Raw genomic sequence first — 25,717 nt, 5'->3', positions numbered from 1 at the left:
ACATGACACGTATTAAAATTTCAATATCCAATTGTAATGAAAATACATCGACAATATTATGGCTTTACTAAATTTCATGTTCAAGTTAATATTTAATGTTTGATAGAACATCGATAATACATGACATATATTAAAATTTGATAATACATCGATTATTGTTTTACTAAATTTCATGTTTTATAAAACATCGATAATACATGACACTTATTAAAATTTCAATGTCCAATTGTAAAAACTAAATTACATATTTTATAAAACATCAATAATAAATGACTCATATTAAAATTTGATAATACATGGACAATATTATGGCTTATATATATATATATATATATATATATATATATATATATATATATATATATATATATATATATATATATATATATATAACACCCTTTGATTCATCGAAAAAGAGTGTGTGTTAAAAGATGGAGCAACCATAGTCACTGCAACTCCTTTGTGTATGGCTCCTGGGAGTGAAAAATGTATCACTAGTTTCTGTCCGTAATTCAGTTTAGATTGAGAGTTCGGTAAGAGTATTTTGGGGTGCAAATTTGAAAATTCTGGATCCAAATAAGTTGGTGAAAAGGATTCTAACCTTAGTTCAGTTGGATATAGCACGTCAGTGAAATTATAGTATTCGTGAGGATTACTGCCTCCAACAAGAATTCTACCATCACGTAGTAGAATAGCTGTTAAAATTTGATAATACATAGACAATATTATGGCTTTACTAAATTTCATGTTCAAGTTAATATTTAATGTTTTATAAAACATCGATAATACATGACATATATTAAAATTTGATAATACATCAATTATTGTTTTAATAAATTTCATGTTTTATAAAACATCGATAACACGTATTAAAATTTCAATATCCAATTGTAATGAAAATGCATCGACAATATTATGGTTTTACTAAATTTCATGTTCAAGTTAATATTTCATGTTTTATAAAACATCGATAATACATGACATATATTAAAATTTGATAATACATCGATTATTGTTTTACTAAATTTCATGTTTTATGAAACATCGATAATACATGACACGTATTAAAATTTCAATGTTCAATTGTAATGAAAAAAAAAACTAAATTACATCTTTTATAAAACATCAATAATAAATGACACATATTAAAATTTGATAATGGGGGAAAAAACTAAATTACATCTTTTATAAAACATCAATAATAAATGACACATATTAAAATTTGATAATACATCGACAATATTATGCTTTACTAAATTTCATGTTCAAGTTAATATTTCATGTTTTATAAAACATCGGTAATAAATGACACATATTAAAATTTGATAATACATTGACAATATTATGGCTTTATATATATATATATATAAAACTTATATTTCAATGTCCAATTGTAATGGGGAAAAAAAACTAAATTATATCTTTTATAAAACATCAATAATAAATGATACATCGACAATATTATGGCTTTACTAAATTTCATGTTCAAGTTAACATTTCATGTTTTATGAAACATCGATAATACATGACATATATTAAAATTTGATAATACATCGATTATTGTTTTACTAAATTTTATGTTTTATAAAACATTAATAATACATAATAAAATTTGATAATACATCGATAATATTGTTTTACATACTTTCTTAAAATTTGATTGTTATTTCGTAACTTTAGAAAATCTGTAAATTAGAAGTCCGAATAACAAAAAGATGAAATAAAAATAAATCATTCTTTCTCTCCTTACAATTGTTATATAAAATAGAATCCCAATAAAATTACTATTGAAAGAAAACATAATTAGCCATTATTCGGTGGTTCAAAGATGCCAATTTGACTTCAATACTTATCATGTTTAAACATGATTGGATAACAATTTTAGAAAAAAATATGAAATATATCTAATGCATGTTTGAAAACATATTAGGTAAAATTATGGTATGTATTTCCAAGAATTATAGATTGTTATCTCTATAAATCTAAGACTTAAGAAAGATATGTCTCTACTTGCAAGGGATTGGAATGTATTATGTTATGAAGTTGTGGTTAGGACCAAGGAAAGATATGTCTCGAACAAGTGTTGATGAGACTCGCATTATGACTTTCAGGGGCGACTCAAGCCATTCGGGGGCCCTAAGCAAAATTCGAAAAGCAGCCTTCTACCATTGATTACACTCACTTTTTGCAGGAGAAATTAAAAGTTTTTTGTTGGAGAAGTGAGAGAATTGAAACGTGGGGTTTGTTTGAGAATGTAATTGCATTTTATTGTGTTCAATTCAATTAATGTTTTTTCAAATGTTATTATATAAGTTTTTAACTATTATAAAAATAATAAAAAATAAAATGAAATCCAAACTAGTGTGGGTTGAGTTGGGGGCCCTTTGGACTGTTGGGGCCCTAAGTGGCTGCCTATTCTGCTATAGGGTTGAGTCAGCCCTAATGATTTTAGGTCTAGCATTGGTGGTTACTTTGGTCTTCAATTGTGGGATTGTTCATGGAAAAACATGGATTGTGGGGGGATAAAGGGGGATGGGCTTTGAACTCGGATATGCAAAAGTGGCACTGGGAAAGCATTTTAAGGCTGGTGATGTTCTCGGTATGTTTTCAAATGATATTAGAATTATTTTTTTGAGCACAATAACCGGGTATGTACTGGGATGGATCCCAGTAACTGTTTGGATTATAAGGCCACGTGTCTAAGTAGCAAACCCAAACCTACATACATTTTCTTCTTCTACGAACAGTACGTTCAACAACCCCAATAGCTCGTTTTCCTCCTATCCTCTCAAACCACAAGCTCTGGTTTTAAAAATGAAAAGCAACAAAATAAAAACCAAACAAAATGAATAAAAAATTGTTTGTTCGATCTAATTTATCTGATTTTTTATCTCAAAACATAAAGAAGAGGACGATGATACTACTGTGGGGATTTTTAGGAGAAAGTCGAAGTGAGTTTGATGGGTGATTATCTAGTAATGTTGTAATAAATTTATAATGCAATGTATATTTGGGTTCCTTATTTTTCAATTGTTTTAGGGGTGATTTAGCTTTAGGTCCTCCCAATAATATGGGTATTTGTGTTAGATCCAAAGTTTTTTGTTTCTTAGCTTTAGGTCCCCCTACTGTTAGTTGACCATCATTGACCAAGTTTGACCGTCTGTTGTGGTTAGGGCAGGGAACGGGTCAGATATGGCTATATCCGAATTCGAATCCGAATAGTTTGACAATATCCGAACCCGAATCGAATAAAATCGAAATCTTCAACCTGAACCCGACCAACCCAATCGGATAACACAAAAAAAAAAAAAAAAAAAACCCTAAAAATTATATTCGAACCCGAACCCGACATACCCGAATAAATAAGCGGTTATGAAAATTGACTCGAACCCGAACTATCTGAATTTGGGTTGGGTCAGATTCGGGTCAAATCCGACCCGATTCCCTGCCCTAGTTGTGGTGTGTATGGTGTCGTGCACTTTCAAAATGCCTTAACTACCCCTTACATGTTTTGCACGTGCCCACACCATAAAACTCAAAATCCAATTTTCAATTTACTCGACACGTGTCGTAATCGTGACTCCTAATCCAATGGCTACTTTGGATCCAACTAACGGTAGGGGGACCTAAAGCTAATAAATGGAAAACTTTGGATCCAATGCAAATGCCCATATTATTAGAAGGACCTAAAGCTAAATAATCCATTTAAAATCGGAATAAGGGAAAAACTAGAACATGTGTATTAGATTCTAAAACAAAAAACTGGAACAAATTCATAATTGAGTCAACTCATAACTTGGCATCTTCTCCAATTAAAGAGGTAACAGTTTGTTAAGACTCAATATCTAACCTCAGTAAGAGATTGAAGGCTAAATCGCAAAGAGAAGTTCTTGAATTAAGATTCTCCATCACTCCATAATGGTTAGAGGGAATTTTAGTGGAGGAAGTGAGTTTGGATTTTCAATTTTGAAATGTTTTTTTTTACTACTTTTCACTCGTGGGTTTTTCCTCATTTAAAATAGGAAACTTATTAAAAAAAGAAAAATAATTTATGAAGGAGACAGATGCAGGTTTAAGTTTGCTACTTAGACACGTGGCTTAGATTCAAAACGGTTACTAGGATCACATCCAGTGGCGGAGCCAGGGGGGTCCAAGGTACACCCTGGCGTACCCTCACTTTTTAGAAAAAAGAAATATATACTTTTCTCAATACCCAAAAAACTATCTTCTGCACAATATTCCATCAGTTTGTATGCAGAAATATATTACGAAATGTTAGAAAATATAGATCAACAATTACCCATTTGTAACTGTTCCATAACCCATAACTCATTAGATTCATCTCTACCCAAAAATACATCATCTCAAACCCAAATTTCACAGTAGATTACCTCATAAACTCATGTGGTTTATCTCAGAATCAGCTCTCAAAACTTCAAAAAAAAATATATATACTAAAAAGATTCACAACAACTAAACCTGACGCAGTCCTCTCTCTCTCTCAAACCTATGGTCTCACTGATGCCCACATCTCAAAGACCATTGCCAATCACCTCTTAGTACTCTTTTCTAATCTTGATAAAATTCTAGAACCCAAGCTGAAGTTTTTTAGTGACCTCGACATTACTAGACTCAATCTTGGAAAATTTATCTAGTCCAACAAACTGTCTTGTCAAAGAGTTTAGATAAACAAATTATTCCTTCAGTTAGTTTCCTTAAGAGTCTACTTCACAGGGGAGTTGGCTCCTCCATGAGGCAGAAACGAGAATGGGACAGAACATAGCAAGCCTAAGACACGATGGTGTACCGGCCAGAATCAAATATATTAGAGCTCACAATGATTAGATTCTTTCTTTCTTTCTTTTTTAATACACTTATTATTGCTACCTTTATATATGATTTTTTATGTTCATTTTATACTTGTTTTGTGATCGGGTTTGAAATATTAGTTAAAAAAATGAGTTTTTTTTTGTATGCTTGGCTGTCGGGGTTGGCTCACCCTCACTCAATTTTCTAGCTCCGCCACTAATCACATCCCAGTACCCGATTATTGTGTAGTCGGACTCTTTTTTTTTTTTTGCCAAACCAATTGATCCTGCAAATTAGATCAATATACAATTAAAAATATTGGAAACCTACGTCTTGTTTTGATACAATTAATGTACGTAGGACAATAAGGCTACAATTAGAATAAACTTTTGTTATATAATTGGGAAGACTATTTACTTAGTAGTCTAATATCTTATTTGAGTTTAATTAGAATTAGTATTTTTCTTTCTTGGTTATAAAGTTCGGCTAATTTATTCTAAATTATACAATTCTTGTTATTGAATCTTTTTCTTCGTGAGTCTCATTCTCCCTTTTGAGGACCTCTCCGCATCCTTTCATCACTTTCCGCACCCTTGTTCCCGATTAGGAAGTTTCTTTTTTCCTTTAATTATTTTCATTCGAAATAGAGTCTATGGAAATGAATAAAGGCTTTTTTATCAAATTTTCAATATATGTAAATCAGTACTAACTGCATAGGATGTTTCTTTGAACTAGTTTTTAGCTCCAAGGAGGCCTATACTGTGCTTGTGGATGAAAGTGATTATATAAACTGCAATTTGTTGGGGAAAGCAAAGAGATACGAATCATGACATGATAGAATACGCCTAGTTAAAGGAGGCAACTACTTCATCTCTAATGGACCGGAATGGTGTGGCTATGGCATGAGGACATCTGTTAATGCAGAGTAACCTTGTTGGTTAATTAAATTCCTGGTTGTTTGATTTAAAAAAATAAGGTCGTTCAATTTGTTTGTTGTCCGATATACTGTTTATAGTACAAGAAGTTGGAAATGCCAAAGAAATCACATCTTAATATTAATATGTTAGACAATTAAATGGGTTTGCCCGCCGTCATTTCTTTCTTTGTCTTTATCTAGTTTCATGCTAGTATTCGTATGTACAGTTAGATGGATGCAAACGATCAATTTTAGGGTTAACCAATATTACCCCCTATTAGATGAGCCAATTAGGATTTCCCCAATAGAGAAATTAGGGTCTCTTCCTACAAAAAAAAAAAAAAAAAAAAAAAAAAAAAAAAAAGAAAGTCAAATTGAGTTGACCAATTTTTTTTTGTGTGTATTGAGGGGGGAGATCCTAATTTCCCATCTAGTGAGGGAAAAATCCTAATTGACTCATCTAGTAGGGGGGTTAATACTAGTTCACCCTCAATTTTATTGATACCCTGTAGTTTCTGTTCCAAATGAGTGAACTAGTTCGACAGAATGACCACATTACAGAGGTGAAATAATATATGCAATGAAACTGGACTAATTCAAATTGCAATTCCTTGGAGTTGCAATTACCTCTCAGATGAGTATACTTAAAGGGCCTAATAAAAAAACATATTGTTTAGGTGCCAATATACGGGACAAGTTGATTTGGTCCCCATTCTAGTTCAAACTTATAAATGAGAATGTTTGAACCACCATAAGACAGCTTTACCAAAACTTCACAACCATGGTAGGAAGCAAAGGTGCTGGCATTTCCCATCTCTAACTGTGCCAGGAGAAAGATATATATCGACACTATGAGACCTTCATAGTCGTACAAGATTGACCCAAATACAGTGTTGTGTGCTTAATTACACAAGATTTATTTGGATAAGAAAGACTTGTTATTAATCATGGAGATAGAGAACAAAACATACAAAGTGCTGATGAGCAAGGAGTTAAATTACATTCAGTTTACCCTAGGGCATGATCATCGAAGTACAGGTTTGGCTGAAGGACATGCAAGCTTCATAAAATGCGCGCCCGTATAGTGTATAGCCACATTGAATGCCAAGCTTAGAAACAGAGGAACATGCCAGCTTCAATTCATTTAACAACCGGATCCAATTAATGATAGGTCTTCACATTTAAATCCTCTCCTATATGGCTGCTTAGTACCTGAACCGAATTGGCTGTATATGTTAGAATAGACAGTGGTGCTTAAATAAGCGTTGGCATTATCATTACATATAATTTTTCAAGTACTGCAACGCATTGTGCATAGTATAAAATATTAAGATATGAGTATTTATCGATAGATAGATTTCGGTAATCGATATGTACATGTTGTTGGTTTCGTGGATATATCTATTTCAATATTGGAGATATAGACAATGATATAATTTATTTTTCTTAATTTATCAAAAACTATCAAGTTGTAGAAATAAATAAATAAATAAAATATATATAGAAAATTAGGGCCAAATTAATGATATTGGACAAAAACCAACTATGGTTGGTTCTCGGCGCGCCCTCTGTCTGTCCCAACAATTGATGCCTTCTCATTTTTTGACCCTTCCAATACCTTTAATGCCTCTTTCACATCTCTCTCTCCCCGTGATCACCCAACTCTCTCTCCTCTTGCAAGCTCATAGAAAATCCCTTGGCCCTTCCACGTAGAATACTTAGTTGACATTGTTTGACATGCAAATATTATAGATATATCCAAAATATCAACAAATATCATATGTATTTCTTGATATATCATAATACATTTTACATTATTTCTTGGTATCCCTAAAAAGAAGTAAGTTCCCATTATACCCCTCTGCTCACCTTTTCTCACCGGCTATCAAACAGCCCCTCCAAATTGGCGTGAAGAAGAAGAATGGGCGATACTGAAAAAGCAATTCTATCGTGTCTAAATACCCAACAAGAGATTCAAGATTCCGGTGATTTCTCCAAATCAGTTAATATCGACCACTCCGATATTGTGAACGTCGTTAAAAGCCTCCACGGTTTCGGACTTGTCCTCGCTCAGGTTACTACTAATAAAATTTCCAGGAAAACAATTTTTATTATTATTTTTCTAATAATATTTTTATTGGGCAGGAAATAAAGAGGGAGAATTGGGTACTTAGTGATGAAGGAAACCAATATGCTGAAGTTGGTTCACCTGAAGTACAATTATTCAATGCGGTCCCACCCCAAGGCATTGCCCGCGACGAATTACAGGTTCACATATTCAATAATGTTATATTAAGATTATGCATTGTCTCAAATTATTATGAAAATTTTGCAGAAAAAAGTGGCTCCTTTAATTTTGAAAATTGGGTCCCAATATGCTGTTAAGAGTAAATGGATTGAGATGGGCAAGCAACAAGTCACAAGAAAGGTAAATTTTAATTTAGAAAACTTCTTTGATCAAATTATCTTACTCTTGTCATTATGCTTACCCGTTATTGGCGACTACTACCAACGAAGTAGTGCCTTGCCTTTTAAGAGGTAGATGATTAGTGTTTATTAAGAAAATATATTAGAATATGTAGCTGAGCAGTAAGTGTCCTTAACAAGACGCCAATGACCAACGAACTACTGTCATACATCCCTGCAGTTGTGCCCCAATTACAGTTCTGACCACATTGTACTCGTAGACCAATCATATAACAGTAAAATATGTATGTGATGCATGTCTTTTTTAGGATAGATGCTAGAGCAGGCTTTGTATGGTAGTAGCCTGTCACCAAATAGCCAAGATAATGTTTTGATGATTTTTGTTATTGTTCTGAATTTTAACCATCTTATAACTACTATTGCATTTCTGTTAATGTATCTTACTGAATTTTATTCTTCTCATATGTTTATTACTGATATTGTTTGTTGTGTGTGTGCTTTATGAAAAACGAACGAGTTTACTTACCTTTTTTTTTTAATATGCCTGTCGTGTCAGTTTTCCTTGTTTTAGTACTCATTATTTTCTTTCTCTTCTTGCCCTTTTCTAAGGTTCAATGTGTGGAGGATCATGTCAAGGATTTGCTTCTACAGATAAAAGATGGAAAGGTTAAAAATCTTATTTACTTTTCTTTATTCTTTTATGGTATGTCATTAAGAAGGCGAATGGTTAACTTCAATTTGAACTAAACTAAAGAAAATGTTCATATGAACTAAAGTAAAGAAAATCATTTGAGGAGGTTTTGTCATGTAGCAATAGAATAACAGAACACTGACCGTATTAGTCTCAGCTTTTGTGGTTGTGGTGGTCATCAGTTCTGCACTTAAAAACATTATTGCTTATGTTATTTCTGGTGTTAGGTCATATACGATTTCCTTTCTTCAATTCTGAATCCCTTCACACACCTTGAATGTTCTCTGATAGTTACCTTGGTTGTGTCCATGACTACAACGTTATGAGTCTTCTATTTCCCATTACGAACTCGTTTCTTATTTTTACTTTATTTGCCTTCATTTCACAAAGTTTATTGTGTTTGGTGTTCCAGGGCATTGGTTCCGAAGATATAAACTTGCTAAAAAGAAGGAAGCTGATTGAGCTGCAGTAAGAATTAAATGTTTATTGTTTTGTAGAATTAGTCTTATCTTTAATTAGTGACATCAATGGTCATAAGTTGAGTACTGTGGAAGAGGACTTCATATATCTTGTCAGATAAGTACATCTATGTTGTCCATATGTCTAAGTTTGTTCTATATGGCTACTTATAGGACATGGAATGGGTTTTCTTTGAAAAAGGGCCCTAATTTTGTTCTTGAAAGGAAGAAGCTTGCTACTGATTTAACTCGAGAGCTTCTACAAAGGTATTTTTTCACATAAATGAAGAAACTTATATCTTTAATATCACTAACATTTAGCATCTTAGACATATACGGATATACCTAGCTATATATTACAGTCACGTTGGACTTTTTTTGTATTCGAAGTACATTTCAATCGTGAATGGTATGTTAAGTTATGCACTGATCATTGAACTATTTATTAGAAAATAAAAATGTTTAATGAGTCAAATGTGGCCCATGGTTCTGCTTTGTCCATGATTGTATTGCATGCCCATACATTTTATACTTTGGTCTATTTTGTACATTATATATTCATTTTTCCTTTTTATTTCACTTTGCTTTACACTATTGTTGATTGTGAATCTTGGTCGAGCAGAAAGTCGTACTCTAATGCATGACGATTCCAAAAGAGTGTAAAATCTTGTCCAACTGCCTGCTTTAGAGTTCATATATGTATTATACTGTTATTTATTTTCTTCTATGGGTCTGTCACAAACTTCTGAATGTTTTTTGGTTATGAGATGATCCTCTTAGTCTATTCAACTCTATTGTTGTATTGTTTAAAATCTTTGATGACGGTCCATCGAAAGGGTGCCTGGGACCTTCTGGCTATGGACTGTCTTTTAGAGATAATGAAGGCAACTTCATGCTGGGGTGCAGAAATAGCAATTGACAGAGGCTTAACATGTGGATCGAGTCCAATTTGGCAGCAGCAGTCACATCGTATAGGAATGGCTCCCATGCCGTGGAAACTAAAAGGAAGATGGGAGTATTTTTTGAGGAGAGCTCAATCCATTTTTGTGTCACACATATGGAGAGAGGCTAATCTTGTATCAGATGTAGTAGCTAAGAAAGTATCAAGTATGCCTATAGGTGGATATTTCGAACACATGGTCAAGCCCCCATGTGTGTATAAATGGGAGGTTCCATATCATGTTTACCACAGGCTTTCTTGATGTGGGAATGCATTCTTGCATTCTCCTTTTCCTTGTTTTTTTTTTTTTTTTTTTCATTTTCTTTAATACAATTTTAACTTACCAAGCAAAAAAAAAAAAAAAAAAAAAAAATCTTTGATGATCGATGCCCCATTGATTCTGGTATAACCTCCTTATATCTCATAAATTCATCAGTGGAAAATCGTGGAGATCTTGTGCCGTAGTATCTAATTTTCTCTTTCTCTCGGTGTTGTGGCCTTGTGGGATATCTCGTACTACCATGTACTTTGATCTGCTATGTCATATATGTTTTCTCTTTAACGAAATAAAAAAAATGGAGATACATTTATACAACTGATTGGATTAAGAAACATTTTTATAATTTTTGTGTAGCTTAATGCTATATGAACTCAATTTTGCTGATAGTTGTGGTATGACTGCTTGTGTTTGTAGCGGTGACTGGAAGAACATGGAGCTGAAACCTTACAACTTTAGTGCAAAAGCCTTACCTCCAAGTGGTGGCCATCTTCATCCGTTGCTCAAGGCATGTTTTCAATATCTTATCTTCATCTCTGTTTTCACTTAAGATATCTTTGTAGTTATTGGCCTTTTGTTTTCTAGGTAGAACTTTATGATACTGTACTTCTTTGCTAAGCTAGATTCTTTCTACTAAGCAATTGGAATTCTTCAAGGTTAATGCCACTTTAGTAAATTTCTCTTCTCTAGGGGTCCTTGCCTACCCCTGCTGTTTCTCATTTAATGTTATTTTTAAAAGTTCTTGGAATGTTGAGGCTTAGTCCTTCAACAGGATATCCTTAAACACCTTCCGGCCTAGCTATAATGGTTGCAACCACTTGCCTTATTGTGCCCTTTCTAGTCACGGTGCATCATACCTTGTACACCATTTAAAGCCCCGTCACAGGTTTCTGTTTTATGTGTACGTACTGGTTCACCAGTGACTGCAATTTCTTTGTTGTGGTAACTGAAAAGTTCTATTTGGTTCCATTTTTACCCATTGTCTCGACCCTTAATTGGATCAAAACATTTCTTTCTTTCTTATGGAATGGATCAATGGTAATTTTTACTTTTTTTTCTTGTTATATAATGAAAATACCCTTTCATATATTACAATTGATTTCCAGTTGAAGGAGTCTAGTTGTGTACTGTTAAGACTCAGGAGGTTGGACCCATGGTCTTGAGTTTGAGTCCCACCTTCACCTGGAAAACAAAATTAAAGGGATTAGGGAATAAAGTTCTAACTATCAAAAAAAGAAAAAGAAAATAGTGGTTTCCAGATTTTTTTTTTCAGAAATATTGCTAAAGAGGCTTTTGTCATTGGTACGAGTATTATTATCTTGTTTTTAATTAAGCCAAACGTCAGGCCACCTAAAGCCTTGTTGCCTTTAAGTCTCTGTCCTTCTTTCTTCAAGTCTTCTTTCATCTCTGTAATTTTTCTAAGGCTTGTTTAACATAGTTGGCTGGGAATCTGATAGCGACAAATTCACTAAATTATAGTGATTTGCTGCATAAAAAATGGTTATCAAACACAGGTTACACAGCCTAAGCTTTTAACGATGTGTTCAAAGATTTCATAATCCAAAACCAATTATGGCCCAATGCTGAATACAGTTTCGGCCTTAAAGGCATTGGGCTTGGAATCACCCAATTCCTAACAGTAGTTTGTGACATATTGTGTCATTAGATTGGTTGAATAAGAAATTTTGGTTATTAGCAGATCGAGCTGTCTGTCTATCAAAATGTAAAGAGAGGGAGGGAAAGATCTTTTAACAGGCCCATGGTTAAAAGCATTGGATTTAAATGACACCAGTCATGGTAATGATATATGTAATTTCATGACATTTCTTGGTGTCCCATGAAGAAGCTTTTCCCATTAAGCTTGTGTGTGAGCAGATCTGCCATGCTAGTTGGTTACAAAGATATGTCTTGTAGTTTTCCAATGTAATGCCACCATGAACCTCTCTTCTCTTTTGATGTAGTTACAAACTTCTACTTTATAATGTTTCGATGCTGTGATCTACCTTTCTTTCAGGTACGAGAGCGTTTCAGGAACATCTTCATTGAAATGGGGTAAGGCAGGACTGCAGGACTTTACTTAAGTCTGTATATTAAGTTACTATTTTTATCCTTTTTTGAACTGGTTTTGGATTGTGGCATAATTTTTGCAGTTTTGAGGAGATGCCAACAAATAATTATGTTGAAAGCAGGTAAAGGTTTTATCATCTTTTAAACATTTGTGGCATAATTTTTACAGTTTTGAGGAGATGCCAACAAACATATGCTGTTTTTATTAACTGGCGTTCTGGGTGAGGATGGAAAGTATAAAATATATTCCTTTGTTTCTGAGATCAATGTGCATTTAATGGATATTGATTACTACATCAAAGTTAACTGAATCCTTCTTAGTGGTTACTAGTTATCAGGAAAAAAAAAACTGAATCCTTCTTAGTGGTTATTGCTTCTAACATTTGATGTCTGGGAATGTAGTACATCTCTAATCTGTCGGTGCTTTGCAGCTTCTGGAATTTTGATGTTCTTTTCCAGCCGCAGCAACACCCTGCTCGTGATTCCCATGATACTTTCTTCCTGCAAGGTTAGCTAGCATTTGCAGTCGATAAGACAACTCCACATTGAGTGCTCTATAATAAATTCTTCTAGAAATAGTGATATGGTTGCTTGTTTTCTGCAGTTCCTTCCACTACTCTGGCACTGCCTGAAGATTATCTTTTGAGGGTAAAACGTGTTCATGAGTCTGGTGGTTATGGGTCCAAAGGGTATGTTATTTCATATTGTGATGTCTTCTTTATTCATGGCTTTGCCTGAAGATTATCTTTAGAGGGTGATAGTGTGAAACATGTTCTTGTGTCCGGTGGTTATGGGTCCAAAGGGTGTGTTACTTTTTATTGTGGTTCTTTTATCCTCATGGGTATCTAAGATGAAATATATTTTTTTCCTGTCTAGATACGAGTATAATTGGAAAAGGGAGGAAGCAGAGAAAAATGTGCTTCGAACACACACAACTGCAGTTTCTGCAAGGATGCTTTACGCACTTGCACAGGTATGGATGCTTTAGTGGTCAGGGTTTGCTGTCCATTTTTTATTTATTTATTTTTGTGGATCTTAATTGACAGTCTTTCATCTTCAGAAACCTTTCATCCCCCGTAGATACTTTTCTATAGATCGTGTCTTCCGAAATGAAGCTGTTGATCGAACTCATCTGGCAGAGTTCCACCAGATTGAAGGTATTTATTTCTAAATCTAAGTTTTTCTTTTTGAATATATGGAAGCAGCATTCTGTTTTGGCTTTCAGTGCTCTCTCAGGATTTCTTTTATATTGTAAGAATGTTTAAAAGCTAGGTTACATGGACACGCCATATTTTGAAAAAAATCCGTGTCCGATACGTATCCACGTGTCCGTGTCGGACACATATTGCATGTAATTTATCTCGAATTTTGATATTTTGCCGTGTCCGACAATTCTTATCCGTGTCCGATACGGAGTGTCAATGTAACCTAGTTTAAAAGAGAGAAGTTCCCATTATCAGGTGTGTAGTTGCTCAGTTTGTTGGCAGTTGACATGCTACTTGCTGAAACCATGAGTGTACAGTGATCCTTGTTTACCTGGCCAAAACAATGATGATGATGTTTTGTTAGATTTGCATCACTGACCCATTTATATTTCTGTCTGTCTAAGGTGTTGTCTGCGATCGGGGCCTCACTCTTGGTGACCTGATGGGAGTCTTGTACGAGTTCTTCAGAAAGTTAGGTATTGTTTCAACTCTTCCACTTCAACATTAGCTGTTTTATGTGCTTTCTTACTGATTGGCACGTGTCAAGTTTTCTGTTATTAAAGTTTCAATAAGAAAACTATTGGATGTTTTGTTAGTTAAAGACATAAAGCAAGTGCACTAGAAACGGCTAATGAGGGGTATTATTTGACGATATTTTGATAAAACGGGAAGAGCTATGCTATGGTCATGTGGTGTAACTTGATGTAATATGCTTCTTGGTTGGGCTGGGGTGTGATTCCCTCTCACACCTTTATTGATAAAATTTACTGTTTTACTGGCCAAAAATATAAGTGCACTGACAAAGTGACGGTATTTGTTTTGTTTAGATTAACAAAATAAGCATTATGGAATACTTGTAAACTTGTGATCAATCAAACTATTTTGAGTTGCAAGCATAATACAAATAAGTAAATAATTATCTATTCTGTTTCGACATTGTTTAGTCGGAGTATGACGTGTATCAGGGGGGAGAGACCGTTCTACATCTTTTCAGGGACTTCTACCTGTAGAAGTCACATTACAGGATTTTCTGGTTAGTTTCAGGAGATTCTTGTGAGGGGTGTGTTTATGCAAAGCCTTCGTAATTATAAAAACGCCTATCATCTGCTCTCTTAGTTATTTGGAAATGTGTATCTTAGTCTATCCCCTACCAGCTAAGTTACATTGACACGGATAGGTGTGTCCATATCCGACACGTATATGGAGTGTCTGACACGGTGAAATTTCAAAATTTAAGGCAGATCACATGCAATATGTGTCTGACACGGACATGTGCATACATATCTGACACGGATTTTTTTTCAAAATATGGCGTGTCCATGTGATGCCTACTAGTAAGCTTGTTATGAGGCCACTCCCGCACACTTCATGCTTCAAATATTTGGCTCCAAACATTGATTTTCAGTGAACATTGTTAAGATGGTATTCAATTATATGTAATTATATTACTTTTTTTTGTGGGCTTGGATTTCTTTCGACCTTTTTTTTTGTGGGTTTGAGATTTGTCGATTATGGTTTCAACAAAGAGCTCTTTATTAGTCTTTCTTCTGTTATGAAGTCATCAAACAAGTTTCCTTACAAGAAGATTTGGATGAATTCTAGTCCATTTAGAGTCGCGTTGTTTTGGTGGCTTCCCTTCTTGGGGAGAATTTAAGCCATCGTAAACTTGAATATAAGAGGTATGGAATTAGAAAGCACTTGTTCACTCGGCAAAGTAGAAGAAGAGTGTGCGCATCGACTCCTCTTACATTGGTGTCTTGAATTGCATTTGAGAGGTTTTTATGCGGCAATATCGCTTGCTTCTTCCTAGAGCTACTTTATGGATTCGAGGGTGTTTCACAAGGTAGTGGAAGGAGTCGAGGAAAATTTTATGGTTGGGATTTTGCGTCTCCTTCCTTTAAGGGTCACTGACCAAGATTTTATTTGTGATTATGGGGTGCCATAGGTGTAAGCGTTTTCACATTATAAATCTGAAACAACTTCCTTGGAAAAACAACTTCAACCTCTATTTGAGCAGTAAAGCAAGATCAAAGTCTGTAATCCATACCCAAGATGGGGATCACAACAAGATGGGCTAGTTGTGATCATATACTAATATGTATGCTTTTGCAAATATTATGGGGTCCCATAGGTGTAAGCGTTTTCACATTATAAACCTTGGAAAAACAACTTCCTTGGAAAAACAGCTGCAACCTCTTTTTGAGCAGTAAAGCAAGATCCTTAAGTGTGTAATCCATACCCAAGATGGGGATCACAATAAGATGGGCTAGTTGTGATCATATACTAATATGTATGCTTTTGCAAATTAGCTGGATGGAGAAACCGTGCAAGGAGGAACTTTTGGTTCTTCCATCTCCGTGACCTTTCACATATCTTTTCATGGTAGTAAGAAGATCTGGAGAGTCATCTTTTTTATTATTTTGTTGTTACTGCACATTCTCCGTGTAGTTTCTACTATATTTATTTATTTATTTCATAATCAAAATTGCTCACCTCGACCCAAAAAATTGATATAAATGAATCTTGTGTGAAATTTAATTTTGGTCAAACTCTATTCTTTCTCTTTACTTAGAATTTTAGTAAGGATGCTGAACTTTGCAAATAAGTATTTCCTCTCTGTTATAACTATTGATTACACCCGTTTAGCAAAAACTAAGTAAGCAAGCAATGTTATAGATAATCGGCTGTAGGATGGAAGAGTTAGAGGAAAACAACCAACTTAAAACTGATACTGAGTGAAAGGAAAAAGTTCCCCGATTAATTTCCTTCACCCATTTTATTTTTCCAGGAATGTCGAAGCTGCGTTTCAAATCCACTTACAATCCTTATACTGAACCCAGCATGGAAATTTATAGGTGAGAAGCTGACTTCGTCTTAACCAGTGGAAAACCCTACTTTGATGTGTTGAATCTTTGGATCATGTTTTGGCATTCTTAGTTTCTTGATATGTATATGATCTTTTTTAATTTGATCAGTTACCACGAGGGCTTTAAGAAATGGGTAGAAGTTGGGAATTCTGGTATGTTCAGACCTGAAATGCTTCTTCCAATGGGGTTCCCAGAAGATGTTACAGCAATTGCATGGGGCCTCTCTCTTGAGAGGTAAGTAAACTTAGTACAATGATTGTTCAAGGTCACAGGGAGCTGTGCTAAAAATTTATGAGAAAAAAACAAATATCTCATTAACAAATCAACAGTTTCGTAATATAGCTCTTCTATCGTTTGACCAATTATTATGTTGTGGTAAATTAAGTGTTTCTTTTCCTCCACAGACCGACCATGATACTGTATGGAATTGATAACATTCGGGATCTCTTTGGCCCCAAGGTGAAACTGCTACCCCTTCTTAGTGACGTTGTGGATCCATATATCAAAAAGTATAATTGAACTTATATTTTGTTTCATCCATTTTTTATGTGCAGGTGGATCTCAGTCTCATCAAGAGAAATCCAATATGTAGACTTGGAATTGATTAGATTCCACCCATTCCTTTTACCACATTTTTGTAAGAGAGCCTTTTTGGATAATAGGTTCTGAAATATATCGATCCATTGGCTAAATTTCATGTGCGTTGAATCTTTGCTCTGTAGGTCCAGACGCAAGTGGCCTATATATATGGTGTAATGGTTTATTTCAGTGCCATTTATTGTTTTAACATCGACTGACATTATTTGAAACATGTTGACTTCAGCAGTCCTTGTGTGACTTCTAATGCCACGTCAGTCTAACCTGTGTCCTTCACAAGCGGCAGACTCGAAACTTACCGGGGTAAAAAAAAGAAAAAGCCCCAACCCGTTGGGATCATTCACTAATAGCATTAACTCGTTGTACATTTAGGGGACAATTGCAATTGACTGAAGATTAGTGTTGGCTGTTTGTAACTTGTTTATTGTGTGTTCTGGATGGTGGGAGGAGTTTAGTGGACGAACGAAGAGTGAAAAAAAGTTTAGTTTTGAAAGGAAAGTAAGAAGTTTTGGTCAATATAATCTGTTGGAATTTTGTGATTTCTGAACTATGTTGGAGACTTGGAGCTGTGTCTGGGAAACATAACGGCTTCATAAATAAATAATAACGGGTTTTTGACAATCATCTCACCAAACTCCAATCCATCATTGAGAGAGCGTCCAAAACCCTTTCCCAGATAATATTATGGTATTTGGGAATGCAAACTTTAAATCTATGCTCTTCCAGCGAGAATGCCTGCAGAACAGATTCTTTCCTAAAATTGAGTGAAGTTTCACCTCATTTGGTTTCGTTTGCTCTGTAAAAAAACTTGTTAGGGGCTGGTGGACATAGTTCATCCCTTAGTCGTGTTGTTGTTGTAGGGCATCTGTTAACATATATGAGTTTCCTCCAGTTTACTCTAATATATTAATAGAGTATGGAGAAATTGACAATTTAATATGATATCGGAGCTCTAATTTATGAGAAGTCTCGGGTTCAACAACTTCACCTAGAAGTTGAACGTTAAAATGCAGCTGAGCTGTTTCTCTGCCAAGACAACAACAACAGCTCCACGTCTCCAACATAGTTGAGAAGTGGAATTTTGTGATTTTCAAATCTTCTGCGTTTCTCAATTGTAGCCTCCACTCTCTTATTAAAACTCTTAATCAGAGCATGCTAAATATCTGCATATGCACGTTCTTAATCAGGTTCATATGACTAAACTTACGTAGCATAACGTCTACAGCTTGGAAGAGTGAGAGTCCATGCTCATGGTTTACGGGCAATTGAACACAAACATCTTGATGAATACCGAGTTACCAACAGGTGACTCCAAGGATTTGCTTATATTATGTCATCAAATTGGATTGGGCAACCCAAAAAAAAAAGAAATATTACAAATTTGCCATATTATAAGTTTGTCATTAAAGCCCAAGCCCAACAACCAATCTAACCGGTCTCCGGAATATCTCGACGCCAAACGATCTCGGATATCACCACGTAGTTTTTTGGTGTACACTCAAACGACCTTCACCGTAGTTTGAGTGTCATCTGTCTGGCGTGTCGTTTGAGACAAAACTTTTTGGTTTTGTTAAAAATATCGGTCGATATCTCTCCGATCGTTTGGGCACTCTCTTGGATCATTAGGGGACTCGCCGGCGGGGTCGTTTATCTCTCGGATATGGGGTCGTTTGGAAACTCTTGGGCAACATTGGGAACTTTTGGGAAATTTTAATATTAAATTATTCTTGGACAACAATTGGTCGTTTGGGGAAGTCAATGGGTGATAGTCGTTTGAACTTAAAAATTCGGTTTGTTTGTCGGGATGTTCATTTTAAAAATCAACTTTCACTTAATCAACCCAAATTCAAACTCAAACTCAAATATCGCAAATCGAACTCAAGTTTAATCAACCCAATCTTCCACCAAAACTCCAAAAATATCAAGTTTGAAATCATCAAGTTTAAATCAACCCAACCCAATGCTTCCACCCCAATCATGTTTAATCAACCCAATCTTGGATAATCAAATTTAATCAATAATCGAGTTTAATCAACCCAACCGAGTTTGAGTATATATAAATGGGGTGAGATATGAAGGATAACTTCAAATTCGATTGTTGATTCACAACCAACACTCGAAGTATGAACACAATAGAAAACTTCAAGTTTTTTTTTTTGGTTTAAACAAGCAACAGAGATGATGAACCGCTACAAAAGGTTTGAAAAAAATTGGCCTAAGTTCTAGGGTGGAGAAATTGGGCTATTATTGTTGGACTTAGTTGCCCAGAACAATGCAATTTGATTAGTACCCGATTAAATCAATAAACAAGCCATTCTGAAAAATGATTTTAACGTCAACAAGAGAATCTAATCTTCAGCTCTAGCTTATGTACAAAGTTGCACCCAAAAACTGGCCCCAAAGCTATTACTTTGGCAATATATTTTGGGTTGAGAAATCTTTTTTATTTTTGGCTAAGTGAGCTAAGAATTATATTAAAAGTATGGGAAAAAGGGGAGGAGGAAAAGTGTAAAAGGAAAAAAAAATGAAAAACTGGGTATTGTACTTTAATGAGGTGTTGTTGCAACCCTACTAGGTAGGCCTCCAAGCGCATCTCATCAAGCACATATCCCGCTTAATCAAATCAATTTGTGGATTTTGAGTTGAGAAATCATGTTGTGAATTTGTGGTTATAAATGGAGATATAAAGTGGATGTTCTGTCCCACTCTCACAGTCTCATCCTTTCCTATTTAGCTTTGGAGATCCATTTCTCCTGCCTAACTCCAACTCGATCGATCTTGTCATTGTGGTCCGTGCCCAAGCCTTTACTTGCTATTCAACATGATTTTATTTCTGTATGGATACAATATACAACTAATGTTTCTGACGTTTGCAGGTAAAAATTCTGAGTGCTCTGGAACTTGATAGTCGTTCCTGGTAAGAAAGTCTATTTATTTTTTATTTTTTATAATCAGATAGTTTGTTAGCTGGGAACACTGTTTTCTTGTTTCGCTTTGTTTCGCTTTAGTTTGGTTTAGAAAATATTTCAACCTCCAAGCTAATCCCCAACTGTTTAATGTTGAAATCTGAAATATTTGTTTGGTTTCTAGCTCTTAGTGTTAAACTGGCAATTTAGTAGGCCTGTTTATTGGAGAAATATATACATTTGATCTGTTGATAACTATATGTACGTCCATGATTTCCTTCTTGCTTTCCTCTCGCAAGCCGTTGCTAATTTGCTATCACTCTTTCTTCCATACTCTACTTGGTTGGATGGCTACCAATAGCTACATTGTATGATCTAAAAGGATGGAGCGCGGTGATGAAAAGTTACTATACGGGACACCACAACTATTTTCACAAGAGGAACTCAAGAGCTTTACATTGGACCTCAAAAAGAGCATAGGTTTTGGTGGGTTTGGAAACGTTTACAAAGGAAAGTTCTCTAACGGTGTCAAAATAGCTGTTAAGGTGTTGAAAGAAAACACAAAGGATGTCATGATAAAGCAATTCATGGCTGAAGTGAGCACGATGGGAAGTATTTCACATCCAAATTTAATTAAACTATACGGGTATTGCTTTGATACTGACATGAAAGCACTTGTTTACGAGTATATGAAATTTGGATCCTTGGATAAGATTCTGTTTAAGAATCAAATTGATATAGAATGGGAGAAGTTGTATAATATTGCAATTGAGATAGCAGATGGGCTCTCTTTTTTACATGAGGAATGTCGTCCACGCATAATTCACTATGACATAAAGCCTGAAAATGTGCTTATTGACTCAAACCTTTCTCCTAAGATCATAGACTTTGGAATGGCTAGGCATTCAAATCAGGTCGAACAGTCAGGATACCGAGGGACCAATAGTTATGCTGCTCCTGAGGTGGGTAAGGGACGACTTGTAACTTACAAAAGTGATATTTATAGTTTTGGAATGATGTTGTTTGAGATTTTGAGGAAGAAAAGGAATTCTGTGGGACCTGGTTGGTTTCCAGGAGAAGTTGGGCTAAAAGTTGAGAAAGACGAACTAGAAGAAATTATTCTAGTATGTGGCATTGAGGGAAAGAATAGAGAAAAGGCACAAAAATTATCTTTCGTTGCACTATGGTGTACTCAGGAGAAGCACCTTACAAGACCTGACATGAGTAGTGTGGTGAAGATGCTCAAGGGTGAAGTACAACTTGAGAAGCCACCCAATCCGTTTGGGTTTTATGACAACTCACCTGAAAGCAGCATGTTTGGTGGTCGACCACTCCCGAAATACTCTCCTCCCGAAATTCCAGAAAGGTACGTATCTTTAGCTATGAGAATTTTCTGGAACTACTCTCTATAGTGTATTGTTTATATTTGTGTTGGGTAAGAGTGTCGTAAGATAAGATCCTCTCCTATAAGATCATACATTATTTATAACAGTGTGAGACACTTGAGACTAACTGTAAATTAACAATTCTATGTTCAGCCTTACTGAGGAAAGATCTCCCGAGAGAGCAGAGGATTCAATCCATGTAAAATCTGGTTCGAGTTCTGTGTCGAGACCACCTTCCAGGAGTACTGGTATTGATCTGAAAACAGAGAGCGCCAAAACTGCTTCGAATAACATCCGCCCAGAGCAAAATGCATCATTGGAGAAAGAGCGCAATGAACAATCTTCACCTGACGCGCTCCTCGAATTCTCTCCTTCCTTTACTGAAGTGTACGTATCACTAACCATAAGATTTTTCTTTCCAGAGCTATGGATGCTCGAGCCGGTCATTGCTCCATTGAGTTTGAACCTCCAATGTTTGTGTATATTAGTGCCAGTTGACCATGGATAACAAACAATGCAAATATTTTTCATGAAATTAAGGTTCTCCATCAGATTCTTTTTTAGATGCTATACTGGCCAAATTAACACTTCTACTTTCAGCCTTTATGAAAGTTACGTGTTTCTTGATGTCATCATGATAGGTGAGGAAGAAACCATGTTCACTCTCTGTGTATTTATATCTTTTACATGGATGGGAAACAAGAAGTATTCCTTTCAACTTCTATGTCCAACTCATCTATGTATTTTTTGCTCCCACATCGTGTGCTTATCATCAAGGGCTTGTGGTAGTGCTTATCACACTCCACTAATTGCTCACATTCAGGTTGCAACAGCTTGGGCAATGTACAAATCCACTTGGCCTTTACTTGTGTTCCTATATATGTCACCGAAGACCTCATGGTTCAAAGTCTTGAGGTCCTTAAATCTTTGTAGTTTCTTCATTACTGTAACCATAGAGTTCCAGTGATAGGTTGATTGCCGCTGTGCTGAAACACCTAATTAATGGAAGTGGTAGGTGACAACCAGAATTTGATAAATGGAAGGGACTATTTGTGGGTTTAGGAGCCGTTACTGTGTCTACACAAAGTGGGGAATGTTCTGATCCTGCCCTATATAACACCTTATATCTCCATCCAACATCTGTTGAACCATGTGTTCGTTATTAACAAACAATCTACCTAAATATGATACCATCCTTCTTCTATGCTTCTGGTTATTGCAACAGTAGCATTACCACCCTGTATGATGACTACCCTGTATGATAAACGTCTCTATGTTCACACCCATTCACAACATTGAAAAATTCCTCCATAGCTAATCAATTTGGTCTGGCGCCATCCTTTTTCAGTATAACTTGGCACATTTGTTGCCCCCACCAGCCAAGGTTCTGTAGTTTCCATAGCTTGCATTTAATTCCAGAGTGTTCTTCATAATCCTGTGAGACATTGAACATGCAAATTTCATTGTTATTACACTGTCAAGTGCAATAGGAATTGTTCTGTTGGTAGTGATACCGTGAAAGTGACATCAAGCACCTTGTTTCCAGGTCTCAAGTTCGACAGCGACTCATAAACAGGCAGGGAGCTCCTACTACAGGCGAGCATGCAGATGATATATCCCAGATTACCCTGAATGAAAATGATACTTTTAGCGAAATGATGAGAAAAAAGACAGCTCAATATGTTGCTAAGTATCCTAGGAGACGATCTAAAAGAGCAGTCTTCCGCACGGATGAGGGAAAAGAAGGTTCAATATGATGCTAAGATGGCTAAGAGACGATCTCAAATAAACAGTCGTCCTCCCGATCGTCCTGATCTTCAGCTGTTATGCTTTAGATTGTTGCAGTCGTGTTTACATATTTTATTTTTTTGTTTATCTTGTGAGTTGGTTTTTAACTATTTAATAAAATGGAAGGGGTTTTTCAGCCCCAAGTCAGCCTTACAAAAATAAAAAAGGATGAGGGAAAAGGTGTGCTTTACTTCCATAAAGTTCATGCATTTCTTTTTACACTGGATATGCAGGAAGTCGTTTTTTCATGCGCTCTTAGTGGACTAGCTACTGTCTACATTGGATTTCATTAGTACAGTCAATTTCTTGCGGTTCTCACTATGAAGCAACCCTTCACTAATCTCTGTGTTCTCTGTTGCATAAGCAGTATGGGCATACGTCTGACTTCACATACAAATCATCTGAGTCGAACAGTTACCAACAAAAGGAAGCACGGCCACCACAAGAAAGAGGCCCTTGTACCATAATGTGATTTTTTTTGGACGTTATACGAATCCTAATGTGGATATCATATGGTCTGGACCAAACGAAACTTGGTTTCTGAAACAGGATTTTGGTGTGTAAACTGCGGTAATGTTAAACAGTTTTTTCTCTGTTCTTGTAATTTTTTTTCTTTTTCTGAGTAGGTAGAATGATAATTGTCCATTTATCGGAAAAAAGGATGATACTTGTCCTGGAGCTTTAATTTGTTACACGATTAATGCTAAATTGAGTGGATTCTTTATAATGGTAGATTGGTAGGTACTTCCTTTCTGAAATCTACATAGATCTTAGACACTAGGATTGTATATGCATGACTTGTGGCATATGGTGAAATGGGTAAAGATGTGATTCTATGACAGTTCTGGAGAAATTTGGCAATTTCAGGGTATACTTACTAAATACAGACTCTGTTGCAGCGAAAGAGAGCCTCATTGATTCAAGAAGCCTGCTGTTGCTGCTGATTGCAAAAAAAAACACCGACTTTCACTAGATTACACAAGAAAAATAAAACTTTAAATAGATTAACTGCACCCCTATCAGGTGCAGGCGTGTGTGTGTTTGAATTACGTTCATATTTACCAAGGCTTTGAAGGCGTTGGGGCAACAGACCAGTAAACTTGTTAGACGTCTTGTGTTTGTCCGAGGTCGCCCTTGGTGCCTAGCATCCAGGTTGAGGATGGTTCTCTAGCCCCAACAAAATGATCTTGCCTATTTTGGATCTTTGCTCCGTCGGTCCAGAAGCAAGTGGGCTATATGGTGTAATGTAAAAATCAGTGCCATTTATTTTTCAGCCCACAGATAAGGATATATTATTGATATAGTAGAAAGAAAAAATCTCAGGTGTACCCATTTTATCCCTCAAATTTTTAGAACACAGATAAGGATTTTGTTATATTATTGATGCGGATAGTAGCAAAAAGAATGTTACATCACCCTAAAGAGGGGGACTCCGACGTGGGGGACATTAAAGCTAATGTCGCGGGGTTTTTTAATTAAATCTACCAAGTACGTCGAGATTCTTCAAAATGGAGTTCTATAGTACGTCCTGAATGGCGTTTCTATAGCTGGGACAAACACTGGCCTAGTAGTTCTCCAAAGACAGTCTCCTGAATTCAAGAGAGCACCCTTTTTACTTTTTTAGCAGCTGCATCAGCGCCAAAGTTAGCTTCTCTCAAAGTGTGTGAGAGATCCACCATTGTTCCATCTGTGAAGCCGCTCTATTCCATCTTGCTTTTAGGTGCCAGGGGAGAGTCTGTCCTTTAATTGCCAGAATCACCGCCATTGAGTCGCTCTCAATCCGCAATCTTCTCCATCTCTTATCAACTGCCATTTCTAATGCAAGTACTATGGCTGTACATTCTACCTCGAAGTTAGTAATTACTCCCAGTCCATGCACAAGTACTCCCAAAAGCTCGGCTCTGTAGTCCCTGAAGATCTGCCCTGCTCCTCCTATTCCTGGATTTCCAATGGCGGAGCCATCAGTGTTAGCTTTAACTATGTATCCAAGAGACTTCTCTGATTCTATTTGCTGGTTTGGATCTTCTTTTTATATTCATGAAAGTTAGAAGTGCCAGGTCATCAACTGTGTTGAACATGATACCTGTTGCCAAATGATCAGCAATAATGTTTATCCCCACCATAATGTCCTTCTTCAGTAACTGAATATTCAGAGTTCGCTCCTCAAAACTCTGCTCTTCCAGCGAGAATGCCTTAGTCGTGTTGCTGTTGTAGGGAATCATATAAGAAAATGCACCAGGAAGTTGGATGTTTAAAAGGGGAGTAACTGAAATGTCTGCATATGCACATTCTTAATCAGCTTCATATTATTATACTTACGTAGCATAACGTCTACAACTTGGAATAGTGACAATCCACTCTGTAATTTAGTTTTCATGATATCT

At 35.7% G+C, this 25,717-nt stretch overlaps 2 protein-coding genes across 4 annotated transcripts in view; both read left to right on the top strand.

The window, feature by feature from the left end:
* The window catches only part of LOC147501252 (phenylalanyl-tRNA synthetase, putative / phenylalanine-tRNA ligase), a 31,027-nt gene extending 13,545 nt beyond the window's left edge, over positions 1-17,482 (top strand). The window contains exons 2-19 of one of the 3 annotated variants that reach the window (XM_086606281.1): positions 7,642-7,799; positions 7,871-7,993; positions 8,061-8,153; positions 8,762-8,818; positions 9,256-9,311; positions 9,476-9,568; positions 10,936-11,026; positions 12,533-12,570; positions 12,669-12,707; positions 13,017-13,093; positions 13,190-13,274; positions 13,462-13,558; positions 13,646-13,742; positions 14,195-14,266; positions 16,579-16,645; positions 16,766-16,891; positions 17,062-17,116; positions 17,212-17,482. In XM_086606281.1, coding sequence (XP_086462407.1) covers positions 7,647-7,799; positions 7,871-7,993; positions 8,061-8,153; positions 8,762-8,818; positions 9,256-9,311; positions 9,476-9,568; positions 10,936-11,026; positions 12,533-12,570; positions 12,669-12,707; positions 13,017-13,093; positions 13,190-13,274; positions 13,462-13,558; positions 13,646-13,742; positions 14,195-14,266; positions 16,579-16,645; positions 16,766-16,891; positions 17,062-17,116; positions 17,212-17,265 — 1,473 coding nt within the window. In that variant the 5' untranslated portion in view covers positions 7,642-7,646 and the 3' untranslated portion in view covers positions 17,266-17,482. Of the gene's footprint in view, positions 1-7,255; positions 7,800-7,870; positions 7,994-8,060; positions 8,154-8,761; positions 8,819-9,255; positions 9,312-9,475; positions 9,569-10,935; positions 11,027-12,532; positions 12,571-12,668; positions 12,708-13,016; positions 13,094-13,189; positions 13,275-13,461; positions 13,559-13,645; positions 13,743-14,194; positions 14,267-16,578; positions 16,646-16,765; positions 16,892-17,061; positions 17,117-17,211 lie in introns of those variants that run through there. The other 2 variants (XM_086606282.1, XM_086606279.1) reach the window with 2 other exon arrangements.
* Positions 17,483-19,647: 2,165 nt separating this feature from the next.
* Positions 19,648-24,060, top strand: LOC147501251 (cold-responsive protein kinase 1-like). Its single transcript, XM_086606271.1, has 5 exons — positions 19,648-20,043; positions 20,131-20,171; positions 20,522-21,526; positions 21,699-21,932; positions 23,092-24,060. Exons 3-5 carry the CDS (start codon positions 20,544-20,546, stop codon positions 23,300-23,302), a joined length of 1,428 nt encoding a protein of 475 aa, XP_086462397.1. The 5' UTR covers positions 19,648-20,043; positions 20,131-20,171; positions 20,522-20,543; the 3' UTR covers positions 23,303-24,060.
* Positions 24,061-25,717: the final 1,657 nt, after the last annotated feature.

This window comes from Coptis chinensis, chromosome 4 (genome assembly GCF_015680905.1).
Source record: "Coptis chinensis isolate HL-2020 chromosome 4, ASM1568090v1, whole genome shotgun sequence".
NCBI classification, from domain to species: Eukaryota; Viridiplantae; Streptophyta; class Magnoliopsida; order Ranunculales; family Ranunculaceae; genus Coptis; species Coptis chinensis.
This window is presented reverse-complemented; position numbering and strand designations above follow the sequence as displayed.

Bases quoted from the DNA above. Each gene is read 5' to 3' on its own strand.
- LOC147501251 (XM_086606271.1), top strand. From the start codon at position 20,544: ATGGAGCGCGGTGATGAAAAGTTACTATACGGGACACCACAACTATTT. The intron at 21,527-21,698 runs GTACGTATCTTT...TTCTATGTTCAG, and splicing joins CCTCCCGAAATTCCAGAAAG to CCTTACTGAGGAAAGATCTC. The intron at 21,933-23,091 runs GTACGTATCACT...CCTTGTTTCCAG, and splicing joins TCTCCTTCCTTTACTGAAGT to GTCTCAAGTTCGACAGCGAC.